This window comes from Pelodiscus sinensis, chromosome 15 (assembly GCF_052426305.1).
Source record: "Pelodiscus sinensis isolate ZL-2025 chromosome 15, ASM5242630v1, whole genome shotgun sequence".
Classification (NCBI taxonomy): domain Eukaryota; kingdom Metazoa; phylum Chordata; order Testudines; family Trionychidae; genus Pelodiscus; species Pelodiscus sinensis.
Window position 1 is genome coordinate 29,301,996 of NC_143066.1, and position 19,527 is coordinate 29,321,522.

Sequence of the window (19,527 nt, forward strand, 5' to 3'; positions counted from 1 at the left end):
CTGGGAGCAGACTCCAGTCCCAGGGCTGCCCTCCCAGATGGTAACAATGACAGTCCAGCGATAGGAAGCACTTTCCCGTGGCTGTTAAATGAAGGAGCCGCTGCCCAGCGCATGTGAAGGGAGGAGCCATCACAACCAGGGAAGATGCAGGCCAGGCTGAGGGTGATTCTGTCCCCAGTGGGTGAAGGCTGGTACCTGTGGGAGGCTTGCCTGTTGCTGGGAGAGTTGCTCACCTGGGATTGACCAGTACATGTCCGACCACTTGCTCCTGTTGTCACCAAGCCAGTGCCCTGAGTACCTGCCCTGGCTGGGGAAGGTGGAGCGAGAAATCACAAATGGGCGTTTCCCTCGGATCTGGATCAAGGCGCTGGAAGACAAGGAGGAGATTTGGGCACCAGGAACAGGCAGGAGCAGCTGTGAGACTCAGAGCACAGCCAGAGACAGCTGGAGAGGAACTCCCCCAACTGGACTAGGCCCAACTGCGACTGTGGGTAACAGCCAGTTCTTGCCCCATGTCTAGCGCAGCTTTAAGACCCAGCCATAGACCAGTGAGATGTGGGAACCGCTCGAGGAAACAACCATCCCAGCCTCGTCCTTAGCAGCTGCATGAAATCCAAGAGGAGGACACAGGGCTCGGGCAGTGCCAGTACTTCTCTGGTGCAGACCCAGGCTCCATGAACCGATGAGATGGGGATGATCTCTCTTCACCAACCCCAGGACTTGTGACTCAACACCCCCACTCCCCATGGGCTGTGAATACAGCGTGGGCAGCTGGAATGTTTCGTCCTGGGTGGGGGCTCACACCCAGCCTGGAGTCAGTGCTCTGGGAACAGGTCAGCCCCCTGTGGGCAGGATGCCTCGTGCTAGTGTCTCGGACACAGTTCTGAGGCGCCGTTCATTGAAGCAGGGTTTGAACTGGCTCCCTGGAGTTGCGGGGCCAACACATGCTCACCAAGCACCAGCCATTACCTAGCTGTGGCTTTGGCTTCCATCAGCCCGTAGAGGTTGTGCAGGTTGTAGTGCACAGAGACTCTCTGCTTCGCTGAGGCGCACGTGGTCTTTGACGAGAGGGACCCGCCCAGCACAGCTGAGGGGGAGGGAGAGAGGCTGTGAGAAGTGTCATGCAGCACGGAAGCCAGCAAACACCTGCACCCAGATACAGTCCCCTGCACCTCCTCACTCTGGGCCAGATCACCAAACTGCTCATGTAGTACAAGGGGGCTAGATTCTGGCCGCAGGCAGCCAGTGAATCATTTCCTGCCAGAGAGGAGCCCATAAAGCCACCTGAATGGGGTTCTTGGGCCAGCTGTCCCCCTTTGTGGGCCTCCTAATGGTTAGGTTTCTTAGTCAACGTTTAAGGGCTAGGCCTGGCCACGTAGGTGTCTGAATAGAGAGTTAGCTGCCTGTGTTTGCAACCTGAGCCCCTGTGCACAGCCCGTAGTGCTGGAAATGCAGTGCCAAAGGCATGTCAGAGAACACAGAGCACACATGCATGTACACTTACACGCCTGGACACACGCAGGCAAACAAACCAATGATGTAGGCAGGTCCCGCTCCCAGCAGCTCCACCTGCTTACACCAGCACAGCCTGCATTTTGTCTCCCTTCTTACCAGGCACGTAGGGAGGGTTATCGAATTCTCCCCAGGGACAGCCATGTACCGACCCGTCCTTGAAGTTGGATGGTTCGTTCATGTCCTAGACAGAGAACGTGAAGTCAAAATGTCATTCACAGGGTTTCAGCGGGTCTCAAGCTGGGAGTGGATCTCTTCTCAGACACCAGACACTGCTCACCCGCACCCATATGGGACTAAGCACGTGGCCAAAGCAACAAGGAGTCAGGGGGGCTGCTCCATGGCTGTCCTTCCTTGAGCCATTCAGAGCTGGGGTACTAACTCCACCCCCTGGACTTGGGAAGTGAACTGTGTCATTGGTCCCGGCCTGTTAGCCTCCAGCATGTTCAGTACCTAGAACAACGTGCAGCCTCGCTCCCTTTCATCCAGCGCAATGAAACCTCCCCTTGGACACACACTACACATGCCTCCCAGGGCCTTTGTGCCTTCAGGGACACAGCACTCGTCAAGGACAAGGGAACTAGAAAAGCAGGAACTCAGAGAGGTCCAAAAGCTTCAGGAATCAGTGAGACGTACCCGAGGCTGGGGGGAAGGCGAGGGAGCAGCTTGGGAAACGCCGGCCTTTGGAGGTCAGGCCCAGCAGAGTTAGGGAGGGACTTACGATCCAAAGCCCATCAAAGGGGACGAGAGCGTGGAAACGGTTCAGGTTCTCCAGCCACCACTGGGAAGTGTCCGGGTTGGAGAAGTCCGGGAAAGCCGTGAGGCCAGGCCACACCTATGGAAAGGCCAGAAAAAAACACATCCTGTGAACCAATCATCAGCCACCTGCACCAGGGAACGCGGCATTCAAGGAATCACAGCCTCCGGTACACCTGCACACTGAGCCGGCCCGGCCACAGGACGATTCAGGGTGGGTGCCCCTGGCCCTGTGCTTTGGGACCCAGTGCAATGCAGGGGAGTGGAGCAGAGCAGGCTGGGGCTGGGTTGCTCCATTTCCAACCACTGTGGTGAAGCAGAGCAACTTGGCAGGGAGATGGCAGCTGGGTCGCTCTGCTTCCGGTGGCTCCTACCACTGCAGTGAGCGGTGGCCTGACCTCCGCTGCCCCCTGTGCCACTTCCCTCGGCAATCGCCTGGGTCGCAATGCTCGGGAGAGGGGAATGCAGGGAAGGGGTGCAATGGGATGGGAGAGGGTGGAGCAGGGGCAGGGTCTAGGGCTGTCAAGGGCCCCGCACTCCTCTAGGGATGGCCCTGCCTGTAAAGATGACAGTCCAGCCATCCTTCGTCTATTAATCCACCACTGACCTTCCTGTCGCTGGAGCCAGGGCCTGAGCCTGGTCAGCTTTTGGAATTCCACCTTCCCCCATGTAGAAATGGTGGGATTTAAAAATGCAGAGGGAGAACAGGCAGCTGAACAGCCCATTCGATTGTTCAAGTTCAGCTGAACACCCGCAGGGGCCACTGGCTCTGATGGCTTTTCAAGAGATGGGGCCTGATTCTTCCCTGCCTTGCACGCTGCATAATTATTCCCAGTTACGTCAAGTGCGCACAAACCAGGAGTGAAGAGTCTGGGTTTCATAGCGCAGGCCCATCATTTTTAGCTTGTCGATCATACGTTTTTCAAATTTTCTTAAAGTACTTGAGAGAGAGCAAGCTGCCCTTAACTGATAACACAGGAATGAAAAGTCACAGTGGGCTGTACGGATGTTAGATTTCGTGCCATTTAGTAATCATGAAGCTGCAACCATGTTTATCGGTTACACGGTTTCTAAAATGGTTCCCGGAGATGGGGACGGGACCCAGTACGCTCCCAGACCCACTCCCGGGGAGCCCCTGCCACCCACACTGCTGCCTCTGATACATGGGGCAGCAGCAGCCCCTGTTTGCAGGGATCTGAGCACCCTGTGGAAAGAGGCTGTCCCGGCATCCCACAGAACAGCCTCTGTCTGCGAAACATCTGGGCTCGCAGCAGCGCAGGTTGGGGGAGGCAGCTCCGTGGAGCCAGTGCTCAGGGGAACCCAGCTTTCAATCCGGTTCCCCCAAGCTCCAACTCCCACCTGTCCCCCTTGCTGCTGTCTCTGTGGGAGGCAGTGGGGGGGGGGGGGGATGAGGGGAGAGGAGGCCGAGACAGGTGCTCTGCAGGAACCGGCACAAGTCTGGAGCTGGCTTAAAAGCCGGCTTTGCACTGGCACTAGCTCCCATCTCCCCTCCTCTTGCTGCCTCTGATACAGAGGCAGCAAGTGGGTAGGGAGATGTTGCATGTAGCCATTTTGATTAATCGATAAGCCTGGGTTTATTGGTCAATCTTTTAAACGTCTATACGCTAACCTCCCTACTGGATTGTGGCTAATAAATGGAGCAGCTCCATAGATTTGCTCACCATGGGCAATTTTTCATCATTCTCGAAAGAGGGAAAAATTCAGAGACCAGACTGAGCGTTGAGCACAACACCACAGACTCTGACTACTCGCAACAACACTGATTTCCAAGGGGTTACTCTGGCATCGCACAGGAGCATGAGCAGAATCAGGTCCTCAGTATTTTCCCCACACAGCCTATTCAGGCCTCTGTCACATTAATGAAATCCCCAGTCATGTCAATGGGAGTTGCATGTGAGAGAACGAGGACAGATCAGGCCCAGAGCACAGAGGCTGCTTTACCACCATTTTTCTTATTTTCTCCTCAGCTCCACAAAGGGTAAAATCTTGGTCTCACTGAAGCGAATGGCAAAACTCCCACAGACTTCTCTGGGGGCAGGATTTCACCCACGTTACTCCCCTTCCTTACCTGTCCAATCAGTGTTTGCCCCTCGGTGGTATTTATGAATATTCCACGCCTCAAGCCTTCGTCGTAAGGCCAGTAAGAGCCAGGAGGGTTAGAGCTGCTGATCGCCGGATCCTGGAAATATGCAACCGAAGGTTACTCTCTCCCTGTCGTGTCCATGAAGCCTCACCAGTATAGCCCAGTGTAACTCAAGAGACCAGACTGCTGGTCCTGGGAGCCCTGACCCACTGCACGAGGGTTGACTAAAAGTTCACATGTTACTGCCAAAGTGACCAAGAGGAACTGAAACTTGCTGTAGCATTTCCACATGTACGAAAGACTGTTGTATAAAATGCCACCTCTCGAAGGACCTGGACTAGAGAGAGATTGGGAGTGGGGGGAAGGGTTCGAAAGTCCCAGGACAAGCAGCATCTCACAGCAATGCTGAGTATGTGGCTACCGGAACAGTAATTAGGAGAATCCTTCCCTTAGACCAGGGGTTCTCAACCTTTTCCATACTAGGACCAGACCCGCCAGTGGGGAGAGGGGCAAAGAGTGCAATTGCCACAGGGCCCAGGGATTCTAAAGGGCCCAGGGCTCCCGGCCACCACTGCGGCTGTGACAACGTACAGTGCCTTGGGCCCTTTAAATCGCTGCCAGAGCTCTGTGCAGCGCACTCCAGGTGGCTCTAAGGCAGTGTTTCCATGTGCCGCAAGGCAGGCAGAGGTGTGCCTTGGAGAACAGAATTCAAAATGGTCGCCCTTAAAGGGGCAGGTGCCCTTTTTTTCTCAGTAACTTTCCCCCAGACTCCTTTTTTTCCCCTCAATAACTTTCCCCCTGACCCTTTTTCCCCCCCAAACTTTTTTTTCGCTCAACAAAAAATCCTTGGTGTTCCTCATAAAAAAAAATTGTTTGGTGTTCCTCCGTCTTAAAAAGTTTAAGAAATACTGCTCTAAGGGCTGGGAGGAGCAGCATGGCACACTCCTAGTGGCACCAAGAGCTGGTTGTGTCAGCTCCACCCCTTCCATACAGGGCCACGCCACTGCCTGAGGCTTGAAGCCGCTCTCCCCGTCCACCTTGCCCAGGGGCTTGGTGTGGCTGTTGTCCCCCTGACCAGGACCCCACAATTCTATCAAGCTGAGGTCTAGATGGAATCTGCCTCAGGAGGGGCAGGGAGATGATGACCTGGTCATGACCCCAAGGCAAGTCCCCATGAATCAGACTGATTGACTGACAACAGCAGCTCTCAGAGTCTCCTTGGGTGATTGAGACAGTGGGAAGGCTACACGCAGAGCAGACAGGAAGACAACGGGGTTTTGGGGGACCTGTCGCTAGAGCTCCCCTGCAAAAAAGGGGGAAATTCCAGAGGCCCTGCCCATGGCTTCCAGCTGGGTTCTAGCACTTCTCCCAAGCAGAAGCCTGCACGAGACCCCAGCAGAGATGAAGGGAGGTAAAAAAGGTCCCATGTTCTTTTGGGCTGTTGCTCAAAGCCAGGCATCATACTTGCGAAGAGGGTCTGCGCTAGAGCCTCAGCTGGTGCAAAGCAGCTGAGACTGCACCAAAATGTATAGCACTGAAATTAACAGCAGCAGCTCATTTGGAGGGGCGCCTTATACCCCATGAGCAGCAAGTCGCCTCCTGCTCTTGTTTGCATTTGCGAGGTGAGCACATCTCACGTGCTGATGCTGGCAGCATCTGCCTGAAGTTTTAGAAACAAAAACAGCCCTCGTGTATGATTTGGGCAGGGGGCCAGAGAAGTCAGTTTACCGTGATCATGACATAGTGCTGGCCGTGCTTGTGAAGGTCTTCTACCAACTGCGGGAGGGTGTCAAACTTCTCAGGCTCGTAAGTGAAGTCCCGGTACCCTTCCATGTAATCAATATCGTTCCACTGCGCATCCTGCAAAGAAGAGAGGCAGAACCGGATGGCATGGAAATATCTCTGCGGTGCCTCCTTGCCTCCCCTGGACAGCGGGCATTTCTTTTACCTGCGGTATCTGATAATTCCTCATGGCTTTCACAGTCTGCCAGGTTTCATTGCTGGTCCCATAGCCCCAGCGGCACAGATGAAACCCCAGCCCCCAGAGAGGTGGCATGGCAGGGAAACCTGGAGCAACACAATTGGAATGGAGACAATGATGGACCTGACAATCCCCAGGGAGGGGGTAATAAGCAGGACAATTCCAGAGGGGGAGGCTCTGGTGGAGATGAGGAAGAGAAAACACCCCCAGTGGCAGAGGACATCACAATGAATCTAGTGAGACAGAGCTTCTGGGATAAATGTGACAGTGATGGCAATAAATAGAGATCCTGGGCATCCCTAAGCATACAACGGGCTGGTTATGCGATGGACTGCACAGAGCATGGCCACGGTATTGGTATTTACCTATCACCTGGTGGTACTGCTGGATGACCATGTTGGGATCAGGACCCAAGAAGATGTAAAAATCCAGGACTCCTCCAATGGTTCTCCAGGTCAAGGCAGGTGCTGGCTGCAGAACCACCTCTTTGGAAAGGAACAGAACAAAGACAATGAAACAGTGATCCAATGGCTAAAGAATGAAACAAGGGCTCAGGAATCCTGACTTCCAGTTGTGACTGTTCCACAGAAAAATGTGACCATCGGCACAAATGTGTCTATACCCTCCGTACCTCAATTCCCCGAATAGTAGCACCTCCCTATTGCACAAGGGGTTCTGGAGACTTAAAGGCTGCTGCATGCTTTGATATGACCAGATCTCAGGTGGAACAGAAGTACAAAGGCTAAAAGGGTTCCCTGTATACATTGGGGTTACATTCATGAAAAGGGCAATGGACACTGAAATGAGGTATACCAGGGAGTTCTTCCCCATAAAAAAAATAATGAAATAAGGGGAAATGCATTACCAGCTTCACCACACTGGCCTGTGACAATGCGCTTTTTGCCTAAACAGTGTACCTTGTTACAAAGACAGGGTACCCAGCACACACTTTACACATAAAACATTGAATAATAATGTAGAACCCTACTAACACTGTTCCAACACATAGGGCATTTTAACAGATTACAGTAATTATAAAACAGTATCAATTATGCTAAATTTAAGTAGTGGTGGCAACTGGGTTTTCTTGGACTGGCTTTTCAGTGGCTGGTTTTCTGGTTGCAGAAGTCCTTACAAAGGATTTTATTGATGTCTGCTTTACTGCGTGAATCTTTGAACGATAGGTCTCCCTGTAGCAAGCCATTGCATCACTGAGAGCCCTGGAGGCTTTGGCAGACAGTTCACAAAACGGATCACTGCTCTGTATGATTTTCATCTCACCCAGCAGTCCAAAGAAACGGAAGAGCTGTTAAATGTTGGTTAATTGAACAGTCAAATAATCTCATGAATTCTTATCGGTTACTTGACTATTCTATAGTCCCCAGTGGCACTCCGGCCCCACTCCCGAGGAGCCCCCTGCCACTGTGCCTCTATCGGAGGCACAGTGCGGGGTATCAGGTGGGACCTGGTCTGTGACGGGAGCCATTTTAAAAACCAACTCCCCTCGCAGACCGGCTGCTTTTTGCCCCACACTGCTGTTCGGGGTGAAGGGTGGTATTGAGCTCCAGGACCTGGCACAAGCTGGAACTGAGCCGGCCTGCCTGGCTCCTAATACACTTTAAATGCAGAGCCGCAGTGAGGGTAGATCCTGGACCCAGCGCAAGCCAGGACTGATCCAGGCTGCTGGCCAGCCTGCTAAAAATTTACTGGCAGGGGGGTGAAGGGTGGGAATGTGTGTAGTCTATAACATTAACCAATAAGCTTTTGCATCCCTTCTCTACATTCTTGTAATCATCGCCCTTGCTTTCTTCAGATCTCCATTCCTCATTAGTTAATTGTTCAACGTGAGATTCCAACAACTCCTGTACACCATCTTCCTCAAAGCCAACATCCTTCACCAACGTCACAATTTCTTGCTCGAGAGCAGGAATGGCATCAAATCCCAGATGCTGGGGACAGCATCTGGCCATGCACGGTGCAAAACACCATTAATGTATTGCAAAGTAACCTCTTCCCACAATGCATCAATGCTTTCCATGCCATTCAAGATGTTATAGAACTCCCAAAACACCTTTACACTGGACTTTCCTTCATCTGTCGTCTCCTTAATCAGCATGGAAAATGTGTCTGATGGACGCAAGTACAGTGTTCCAATTTATAGGGGAACGTGTTCCAATTTATGTCGGTCCCAATCAGTGCAAACGACAGATATGTGGATCAGGTCCAATGTATACTGGACCACATTCCCCTAGTGATGAGCGATGGATATCCAAAACAATGGATATGGGGCACCCCCTGCATTACAAAATCTGTTTCCTAGACCTAAAAAGTGTGGCATTCTCACAGTTCTCACAATTCTGTCAGGGTGGTTAAACACTGGAATAAATTACCTAGGGAGGTTGTGGAAAAGCAGGTTAGATAGACATCTGTCAGGGATGGTCTAGACGATGCTTGGTCCTGCCATGAAGGCAGGGGACTGGACTCGGTGACCTCTCAAGGTCCCTTCCAGTTCTAGTATTCTCTGAGTCTATGATTCTACAGCTTCCGTTCCAGACCTAAGCCCAGTAGCGCTTTCTGTCTCTGTAGCATAGAACCCATTCCACAGCTCGCAGGACAGAAGTATAAATGAAAAGCTGTGTGTGTGAGCGAGTGTCTACAGGACGCAGGGCTTTGCGGGAAGGAGCACGTTGAATGTGTGAGTTCTTACACCTCTGATACAGGCAGGTTTTCACAGCACTTCTCTGCACAGTTATTCTTGGGAGATCTATGGCAATAAAACTTGCACAACTGGAATGAATATAGCACTGCTGTGAGGAGCCTCCTAACCTCAGGCTTAGTGCCAGATGGTTCTAACAGGGCACTGGTGCAAAGAACCTTATGGCGTCTGTGTCCTTTCTGGCATTGGCCTAGCATTATCATCAGGAAGCCTACCCTGCCCAAATCCTGGCTGGTACTAAAATGCCATCAGTGAGAGGATGCTCTCGGTTCTGTAGTCCCACCTGGCACGGACAGGCTGCTGCTTTATAGCAGCTCCCTGTGGAAGCCACAGCTGGCATCAGCAGGATACAACTGTGAAACAAGCAGCCAGCAGATTTATATCCCTGTCTGACCCAGAAGTCACACTCTGCACATCGTTAAAGTGCAGTTCTATTGCAGAAGAACAGGGAACAGGGCTGGACAAGGGGCAGGAGGGAAGTTGGCTTTTCAGCCTACCATTTAGCAGCTGCCCCTGTGGTTAAACTGCTCAACAGTTGCTAAAGAGCCTAAGGTTAGCCAGGAAACAGATGTCTGGCTCAATAAAGGGGCCATGAAACCACATCTTTCTCTTGCACTGCTTCTCTTTGCCCTGAGTTCCTGAACTGCCAGCTCAGATCAGCCCTCTGCCCAGCCAGCTCCAGCTCCCGAAGCCAGCAGACTCCTTTTCTAGGGATTAGGAATAGCCCCAAAATCTCTGAGATGCCATCGTCAAGGCATGCAGGCTGGTGAAGCAGGCCCTTAATTCCCACCCCACCCCAATGTAGCAGGTGGAAGAACTTACCCATTGCATTGCTATTCAGGAGGAAAACACCATGAGCAGCTCCTCCTTCCTCCATCAGCAGGTAAAATGGGTGAACTCCATAAAGGTTGTAAAATTGCTGCAAGCAGAAATTATCTGATAAGAGACTTGTTTTCAATTTGCCAGGGTCACCCGAAGAAGGTGGAATGGGGAACAAGAGAGGTGTCTAAGAAAGGAGAACTAAGAGCCATGAAGAGCAGCTGATGGACGCCTCTGGGGCCCTCTTGGCTCAGCCTGAGTTAGGCGTTGGCTAGGCATGTCCATTCTGGTCAGCAATACATAGGACAGTTGTGATCTGCCTGGAGAGAGGGCGACAACGGGCAGCCAGGATCATTCAGAGCTGGCACCTGAAGGCCAAAGGATCTTGGCATATTCTCAGCAGAGATGAGTTAATGCAAGCTACGGTAACTGAAGGGTTTGGTGATGGAGTGGGATAGGATGAGCTCCAAAGGGCTGTCTAGAAGGCATCTAAAAGCAAGGGAATTCAGCATAAGGAAAGCTGCCAGGCACAACCACTATACTTCCTCTCAAAGCAACAAAGATATAAACGGCTTCTGTGTGAGCCTGTGGCAACCTATTTCCTAAATCTGTGTATGGGACACCCTCACCTTTACATGGGGAGGCGGGGGATGTAGGACACAAGGATAAAATGGGGAGAGAGAAACCCAAAGGGAAAGGATGTTTCCTTCCTATGTGACCCAAGTTTGCTAGGTCTCAGCTCCAGTCCCAATGGCCCGTGTCCCACACGCAGAGGAACTCTGCTCCGCTGGGGAGTCTATTAGCACAGACCCCAGACTGAGCTGGTGAGGTGCTTCAAGAGCTGGAGGGATTTGAGAGTCACTGAGTGGAGAGGTCACCTTTGAACCTGATCCGAGATAAGGAAGATTTCATATCCCAGCATGGAACCCTACCCAGCAGGCCCGTCCCAAAACCCTTTAGGTTAAAACAGAGAGGGGCAGGGTGAAGTTCATGGACTGACGGCTTCCTTTGGATGCTAAAGACTTAGCAGACACCATAACATTCGTCGCCTGCTCATGTCTCACTGTTATTCGGGGTCTAAAACACTCAGCAGAGCTCTGTCATCCTCAGAGAATCACCCAGCTCTGTGGAAGGAGCTGCCAGTAGCCAGACTCCACCCATCACATTCCCGAGGGAGCTGGAAAGCAGTAAAACCTTTGTGTATCAGTGAGGCACGGAGCCATCCCCAGAGAGGAGTTATCAGCTCAAGAGGAGAGCAGATGGACTGCCACCCCAGCCCAGAAGGAGACTCACTGCACCAGAGTGCAAGGAGGTCAGAGGTGCCGGTGTGTCTGATGCCAGGCTCTGAGAAGGGCCATGGAAGAAAGCAAATGCAGTTCGTATAGGTCTGAGGCTAAGGCAGCTATGCAGGTTGGACCTATTACATTGAGGGGAACCTTTGATAGCCAACAGCAGAGTTGAAATAGCAAGACTCCAGCCCAGCATGCATCCCCAAGGGGACAATGGTACCATAGGAGGGACATCCCGGGCCCACAGCGTCAGGGTGCTCCAGTCCAGGCTGTGCAGGAAGTGGCTCCGATGCTCCCCGAGGCCGTAGAGGAATATGGAAGGGAGGACGGTCGAAATCTGGAGAAACTGGTCAGCAAAGATCAAGGGAGCCACGGTTGTGTTTAACCTGGAGGGTGGAGGGAGGGGGGTGAGAGAAGATACAAAGGTGGGCAAGAAAGAAGGTGAGGAATAGAGCAAGAGAGGACAATAGCCAGTCTGCTCCTCTGCTCTGCTACTAGAAAATCATGACATCTTCCTTCCAGGATCTCCAACTAGTTATCACCCACCCCAGCGCAGACACCGAGACTGTTACAAACTCCATGGCTCAGCAATTTGAATGAACACTCATATCCCAACCAAATGCAGGGCCAGGGCGTGACCCAGCCCTGGGGCACTGACAGATTCTGCAGGCCTCTGGGCAACGTGTGGAAGGGGAGGGCAGCTTTACACACCTAGAAGGGGCGGGGTCTCAAGGAGTGTTCCCTCTAAGCCGAGGGGCAGCCTAGCTTCACAGGTGATTCGTCAGCCCTGCCCTACATACTTACACCAGGATGGCATTTGGCCCTTCCCTCAGGAAATCCCAAGTGTGTGTGAAAAGAGCCAAATTTACAGCCCTCACACTGATTTCTTCCCCAGAGCATCTGGCCCCAGTTCAAATCTGCACCCCATAGGCCATCTGGTGTGCAGCGTAAAAAAAAAAAAAAAAAAAAAAAAAAAAACACAACCCACTTAACACTTACACAATGCTTTGCTTTTGGAAGGCACCGTACAATCACTAAGACATGAATAGGTTGCGCAAATAAACACACTGTAAATGCAGGACGGACTCTTCTCCGTGCTCAGCTGCATCAAGACCACATTGACCAAGATCCCGGAGACAAGCCTGCCTTCTTTCTACGCAGGCCCAGGAAGTTATGTGCTCTTCTCTAGGTTCTTATGCAGAACCCATCCTCATGGTAGCTGAAACCTCAGCTCTTGGGAAAGCAGGAAGAGGGAGAATAGCTGTCTCCCCCAGCCTAGAGGGCATGCTGACACAGCAAAGTTCATGCTTTTCCTGCCCATGCTTTTCCCAGGTGAATTAACCAAGCAGGTGCTAGACTTGGGTTTAGGAAAGGGAAGAGATAGTTCCCTCCTCCCCCACAGCCTCAGCTCTGTGGTGCACCCCGCCCCCCACCTTAGTGGAGCCAATGACTGGGGTCAGCTGCTAAGGTTGGAGAGGGAGGCAAGGAGGGAGAACTCTTACAGCACGGCGCCAGAGGCTCTGCGCCTCAGCAGCAGGCCAAAAGGCTCCTTGGAGAACTCCAGGCTGTATATGGGATTCTCTGCTCTCTTCGTTGCCCGAGGAACCTCCAGGGGGACTTCGTACCGGGGGCTGGTGGAATCAGTGATCTACAAATGGGAGAAAACGAGCCTTAGAAACAGCAAAGCAGGAGGCAAAGGAGTGTTGAACTGGCTCAGAGGGGCAACCCAGCAGCACGCTAAACTCAGCAACGTGCCAACAAGAATGAATGTCCGGGATGGGGCTGCCATGTCTGGCTTGACACGATGGGACCCTAGACAGAGACAAGACATGGGTTCTATTGCAGGTCAGGGGCTGTTGTCAGCCAGCAGAGCCAGAGGATTTAGTTAGCCAGACTGGGAGGCCCCACCTGGGAGCTTTGTCCAGGCTTCCCTAGGCATGGAGGCCTTGACAGGAAGGGACACGGACTAGAGAAGACAGCTCACCTTGATGTGTAACCGAGTGTCCGTTTCAAACTCCACGCTCAGTTGCAGTCTCTCAATGTCTCTGGGATAATAGGCTTTCACCTTCCTCCTCAGCAAACCCACCATTCCCAGCTCAGTCTGGTTCAGGCTCTCCAAAGTGTAGCTGGGAAAGTCAGGGGGGTAAAAGCACCAAGGCTTGGTGCTCCTGTTCCCCCTAGGCTGGACGCGTTCAATAAAGCAGCACCCCCTGCTCTCACACAGCTCTTTTGTCACCACCACGCTCCATTCCGGGTAGCAGTCAAAGCGGAAAGGCTCTGGAACAGCACTGCATTTCTCTGGGGGGGTCTGTCCAAGCTGGTCCCCAGGCACTTGTTTGAGCATCCACAGGGTGACTCCACTCAACAGAACAGCCACCATCAGCAAGCCAACACACAGCCACCAAGTGGACAACTGCCAATGGTACGGTGGCTTCCTAGCAATGCTTTCTTCTTCGGCATAGGCATCTGGAGGCTGGGGAAGGTCCGTTGCCAGCTTTTGGTAGGACTTCATCTTCCCTGAGCTAAAAGGAGGGAAGGGAATAAAGCACCAAATGAAGAAATTGGCAGAGAAAATCCCACCCTATAGCTGAGTAGATCCTTCCACAGGAGAAAAATCCTCCCACAGAATAAGGCGTATCAGACTACGCCACAGCCCCGAGGTGGAATTTCCCTGTCTTGTCTTGCTGCCTGGCCACTGGTTTTCGCAATAGTGTCAGTGAAACATGCATCACTGCAGTAGTGGTCCTTGGACCCTTTGCGTAATACTTGCCTTGCGCAGACTCTGGAGACAGGTAGAAGGTGGAAAAGAGGACCTGCCATACTTGATGTGCTGCTCAGTCCTCTGCCTAACATAGGGCTGGGCCATGCACAGTTTTGTGGGGTTGGCAGAATCTGCCAACAGCTGCTGTTGAAGTCTGCATTCTCCCTGAGCACCTAGGGGGAGGCAACACACTCCCAGCAGCAGAGGTAGCTAGCCCCTTGCACAAGCTGAGAGACCAAGGCCTGAGAAGTAGCCTGGGAACACACAGTGGTGGGGGGAAGGTGCACACAGAAGCCTTTCTAAGGGTGTTGCAGTTGCCACTCCAGTGTGCACTCTCCAAAAGTACTCTGGCTATTTCTGAGTTTAGGAAGCCATGATGTTTCCAAGACCTGTCACATGGGCTGAGCCCTCCTCCACCCACCTGATCATAGCTGTGGCTTTATGAGCCACATGGGATCCTGGTGAGTGCTCAGCATGCTTGGCTCTTGTTGAAAACAGTTGGCATTGGAGATCTGCAGCTCCCTGGATCACTGGACCTTTCAGTGTAAAATCTTTAGGGCAGGGAACATGCTGTAGCCTCCCACCTATTACAAATGACTAAGGAACTAGTTTGGAAATCTCTCTTGCAACCACCTCTGGGGCCCTCCTGCAAACAAAGGGCATTTCTGAGCTGCTCCTCTGCCCCTGCAGGAAAGAATCTCCCAGTACAAATCATAGAAACATAGAATACTAGAACTGGAAGGGACCTCGAGAGATCATCGAGTCCAGGACCAAGAACCATCTAGATCATCCCTGATAGATGTGTATCCAACTTGCTCTTAAATATCTCCAGAGATGGAGATTCCACAACCTCCCTAGGCAATTTATTCCAGTGTTTAACCACCCTGACAGTTAATGTCCAACCTAATGTCCAGCCTAAACCTCCCTCACTGCAGTGTAAGCCCATTGCTTCTTGCCCTATCATCAAAGATCAAGGAGAACAATTTTCCCCCCTCCTCCCTGTGATTCCCTTTTAGATACCTGAAAACCGCTATCATGTCCCATCTCAGTCTTCTCTTTTCCAAACTAAACAAGCCCAATTCCTTCAGCCTTTCCTCATAGCTCATGCTTTCTAGACCTTTAGTCATTTTTGTTGCTCTTCTCCAGTTTCTCCACAACTTTCCTGAAATGTGGTGCCCAGAACTGGACACAATACTCCAGTTAAGGCCTAATCAGTGCAGAGTAGAGCAGAAGAATGACTTCTCATGTCTTGCTCACAACACTCCTGCTAATGCATCCCAGAATCATGTTTGCTTTTTTGCAACAGTGTCACACTGTTTACTCATACCTAGCTTGTGATCCTGTGACCCTTAGATCCCTTTTTGTAGTACTCCTTCCTAGACAGTCACTTACCATTCTGTATGTGTGAAACAGATTGTTCCTTAGCAATAAACCTGGCCTGGCACCTTCAATCCTGATCAGGTTTGTGGTCTTTGGGGGCTCTCTTGGGGTCTGCTGTAGAGACTAAGTACACAAGTCAACACAGCACACATCACTGAGCACACACACAAGCAGCTTTCTGGTTATCATCATCAACACAGTCAGAGACCTGTGAGGACACCTCGGCAGTAAACCCTGACCACCGTCCCTGCATAACTACACTGGTGACCCAGATCTCTGATCTGGTAAGCAAGCGAGCTATCCTCTGTAGGAATCGCGATCTAACATGACAGAAAGCCACGAGCTACGGAACCCCCTTCTCCACTCCCTAAATATCCTCACACAATGCAATAAGGTATGGACATACATATCCTCACACAATGCAATAAGGTATGGACATACAGTGTTACTAGCAAAAAAGATCCATATGAATTTAAAATATGTAGAGGAGCAGAAACAAGTGTTACTAGCAAAAAAGATCCATATGAATTTAAAATATGTAGAGGAGCAGAAACAAGTAATGTAATTTGTAAGGCTAGGGCATAGACTATAGCCTTGAAATGCAAAATATGGCGAAGTGTAATTATGACTGTTAAATGGTTAAGAGAACATGCCAGAAAACTGGTGGGGCAAGTAACAGAAACAAAGAAAGAGTTAAAAGCAGGAAAAGACATAATAGAGCCCTGGAATGCTTCCGCTCCTCTCGTGGGGCAGCAAGCAATCCAGAGATAGCAATCACGGGAACAGAATAAAACAGTGGAAACACCCGTAAGAAACCTACAAAATAGACAAGTGCCATCTTCTGTTATAAATATTGGTGGTCAACAGCAGGCTTCAGGTAGTTACCCTGTTCCTGAAGAATGGGGACAGAAATAAAAAAAGGTGGCCCTGGCAAAATTAAAAGATGAGCCGGGGTCCACTGCTTTGCAACCACAATCATATGCTAAAAACTAGGTTCCAGTCAAACTAAAACCTAGACTGGTGCCTGTCAGAACAGGACAAGTGCGTGCCCAGGATGAAGTAGCAAACAGTACTGTCCCAGGATTGGTCAATCAAATAAAGGAAAACATGGAGGCTACGTCTACACTGGCCCCTTTTCCGGAAGGGGCATGTAAATTTCACCAGTCGTCGTAGGGAAATGCGCGGGGGATTTAAATATCCCCCGCGGCATTTAAATAAAAATGTCCGCCGCTTTTTTCCGGCTTTTAAAAAAGCCGGAAAAGAGCGTCTACACTGGCCCCGATCCTCCGGAAAAAGCGCCCTTTTCCGGAGGCTCTTATTCCTACTTTGAAGTAGGAAGGCTCTTATTCCTACTTTATTCCTTCGAAGTAGGAATAAGAGCCTCCGGAAAAGGGCGCTTTTTCCGGAGGATCGGGGCCAGTGTAGACGCTCTTTTCCGGCTTTTTTAAAAGCCGGAAAAAAGCGGCGGACATTTTTATTTAAATGCCGCGGGGGATATTTAAATCCCCCGCGCATTTCCCTACGACGACTGGTGAAATTTACATGCCCCTTCCGGAAAAGGGGCCAGTGTAGACGAGCCCGGACTGTTTCACAGAGTAAATTAGGAGACGGGAGCTGCAACTTAATTGCAGGGGAGTGAATGAAAAAGCATCTGAAAGTGAAAAGCCAAGATTAAGCAGGTTAACACTTAGAATTGTTGTATTAACACGTGGAGTTGCCCCAAAACAGTTAACTGCAGCATGTAAGCACACTCCTGCAAGCCATTTGACATGCAGACAAAAGCAATAGGCAGTGGGGGACCAAATTCAGCTTTACAAGAGCAGGTAACTACCCCCCCCCCCTCCTTCTCGCAGAGCCAGGATAAAAACTCCAGGTGTAAATTCCCAACTGTTTTGACCCACCAAACCGCACTCCATGCTCGGCTAAAAATATATCCTCCTTTTCTTTTATAGTCTTTCTCCATTTACTAAATTTACTTCTGCCCCCTGTGCCTTAAAACAACTTCGAAAGTTTCTCTCTCTTTGCTCAGGTCTCACTACCTTAATTGCTCTTCTCCATCTTTCCCCCGCCTCTTCTTATTTTGACTCTCTTTCTGTGTTAAAAATTAAAGTTATGGTTTTTACAGAAACCTCAAAAAGTCAAAGCAATGGAAAACAAAACAGATTGAAAACGATTTTTAAAAAGTAAAAACTTTACTTCAAATAAATCCAGTAATTATTTTAACCCTTCAGGAGTGCAACAGCTGGAATTACTCCTAACTTTCTTGAAGGTATGGTTGCTAAGCAACAGACATGCCCACCCTGCTTCTAATCGTAATCACTGACTAATATTTGAAACATTGGCTTTTCTTATTTCAATAGAGCAGAGTTTTAAAACAAAGTTTAATATAAAGTAATGAAAAATGCTTTAAGTTACTAAATAAACAGAACAAATGTGGCATATTTGAGTATAAATCTATCATTTTGATCAAAAAAATTAAATAAGATAAAAACTTGCTCATTTAAATGTTTAACCCTTTTGTTCAATTTTTTATTTTGTATAGTTATGAATAGAATTCTGGCGCCATTTGGGTTTAGTTGTAAGTTCTGTGTCACGTGACTTTTTTAAATTACTTTTATTTTGTTGAAACAAAAGTCAATTTTATAGTTTTTTTTAAAGTGGTACCACAGTATTTTATTATTATTTTGGGGTATAATTATATTACCACCACATTTTTTTTTGCAAAGTTCAAAAAGGCCTCAATTACAAATATATATACATATATATTGCCTCAACAAATAATGCAATTGCAAACAAAAAGAATCCTCTTATTAATCACAATTTTATTTTTAAATTTTTAATAAGAAAATGCAAGAGAAAGCTCAACATTAAGGTTAAGGTAATATTAACAAAATGTCAATTTCTTCTTGGATTTTTTATAAACTTGTTTTTACTTTTAAATATAGTTTTAGGAATGGCAAAGCAATAATGTTAAAAATAACCATTTATGAATAAAGTTAACCAAACAATTTCAATAGATTTCCATCTTGGCTTTCTAAGCACAACAAAGCATCAAGAAAGTTAGCAAAAAACTGTATTTAAACATTTATTTTGGTCTAACTGTATACTTAGTTTAATTTTATATAATTTGTTACATTATGTCAAAGGGAAGTAGTTGTTAGTGTTTGTGCTTTTAAACAGTTAACAGAAGTGAAATTGGTATCGCGAGCAAATTAAAAAGCTTGGTAAAAATTATGTTACTAACTCCTTTGCTCAGACAGTGTTCAGCAAGGGAAAGCAACACACCTTCACTTGGAAGATTCTAAGTATCTATTTTAGCAGTAAAGCATTATGTTTGGTATCCCTCAAGTGAAAATCAATGTTTATACAACAAGTGCAAAAGTACAACTTGTGTTGTAAAAGACTTGGTCCCTATTACATTATAAACTAATTAAATTACTCTATGCATTAAGTTACTAAAAACAAGAGACACGTAAAACATCCAAACAAAACCTTTTTATTATGTTAACTAACTTAAGCTGTTTAAGTTTATATCCCACAGACCAAAGAGACAAGAAGATATCACACCACAAACAACCCGGAAGATAACGGTATACAGCAAAGAAATTCTGAAGCATCAGGAAAAGAAAAGAAAAGCTTTATATAAAAGAGACTGGTCAAATATACCTCAGTCTACCATATATGGACAATTAAGTTGGCAATCAACTAGAAATTACTGTTAGTTAACTTAAAATTGGTTTTTTTGTAAAACCAACTGTATTATTGCTGTATCACTGTATTGTTGTATTGTATTATTGTTGTATATACCATTTACAATGTACATAACTTTGCTAAACTGTTTAACCAACACACAGGTTAAAAAAAATCAACACACGGATGGCACAAAGCAACATGAATAAAAAAAAAGAGGGAAAAGGCGGTTTAAAAAAATTAAGTTACATAGTAGCTACAAATTCGGTAAACTAATTATCTGTGAGTACCAGTCATTATTTTTTGGGCCAGTGACACTGCATCCTAACTGAGGCACATGTCGCACATGTCATTCAAAACCATCTTGTTCAGTGTCTGGATACCAATGCTAAAACCTGACACAGCAATATTTGATAAATTGATTACTGTCCACTCAGTAGGTTATTTGAAAGACAATGTCCATAAGAAACAACTTGATCTATGTCAACTACCAGTATATCAAAGAGCCCTGAAACCAAT

At 48.8% G+C, this 19,527-nt stretch overlaps 1 protein-coding gene across 3 annotated transcripts in view; it reads right to left on the minus strand.

Moving 5' to 3' along the window:
• LOC102459990 (alpha glucosidase) overlaps positions 1 to 19,527 on the minus strand; it is a 45,091-nt gene that overhangs the window by 7,791 nt on the left and 17,773 nt on the right. For all 3 annotated transcript variants that reach the window (XM_006112861.5, XM_006112864.5, XM_006112862.5), the window contains exons 2-13: positions 13,162 to 13,699; positions 12,680 to 12,825; positions 11,398 to 11,563; positions 9,892 to 9,988; positions 6,719 to 6,838; positions 6,321 to 6,439; positions 6,101 to 6,232; positions 4,358 to 4,468; positions 2,234 to 2,347; positions 1,612 to 1,696; positions 970 to 1,087; positions 234 to 367 (exon numbers count right to left, since the gene is read on the minus strand). In XM_006112861.5, coding sequence (XP_006112923.3) covers positions 234 to 367; positions 970 to 1,087; positions 1,612 to 1,696; positions 2,234 to 2,347; positions 4,358 to 4,468; positions 6,101 to 6,232; positions 6,321 to 6,439; positions 6,719 to 6,838; positions 9,892 to 9,988; positions 11,398 to 11,563; positions 12,680 to 12,825; positions 13,162 to 13,689 — 1,870 coding nt within the window. In that variant the 5' untranslated portion in view covers positions 13,690 to 13,699. The remainder of the gene's footprint in view (positions 1 to 233; positions 368 to 969; positions 1,088 to 1,611; positions 1,697 to 2,233; positions 2,348 to 4,357; positions 4,469 to 6,100; positions 6,233 to 6,320; positions 6,440 to 6,718; positions 6,839 to 9,891; positions 9,989 to 11,397; positions 11,564 to 12,679; positions 12,826 to 13,161; positions 13,700 to 19,527) is intronic.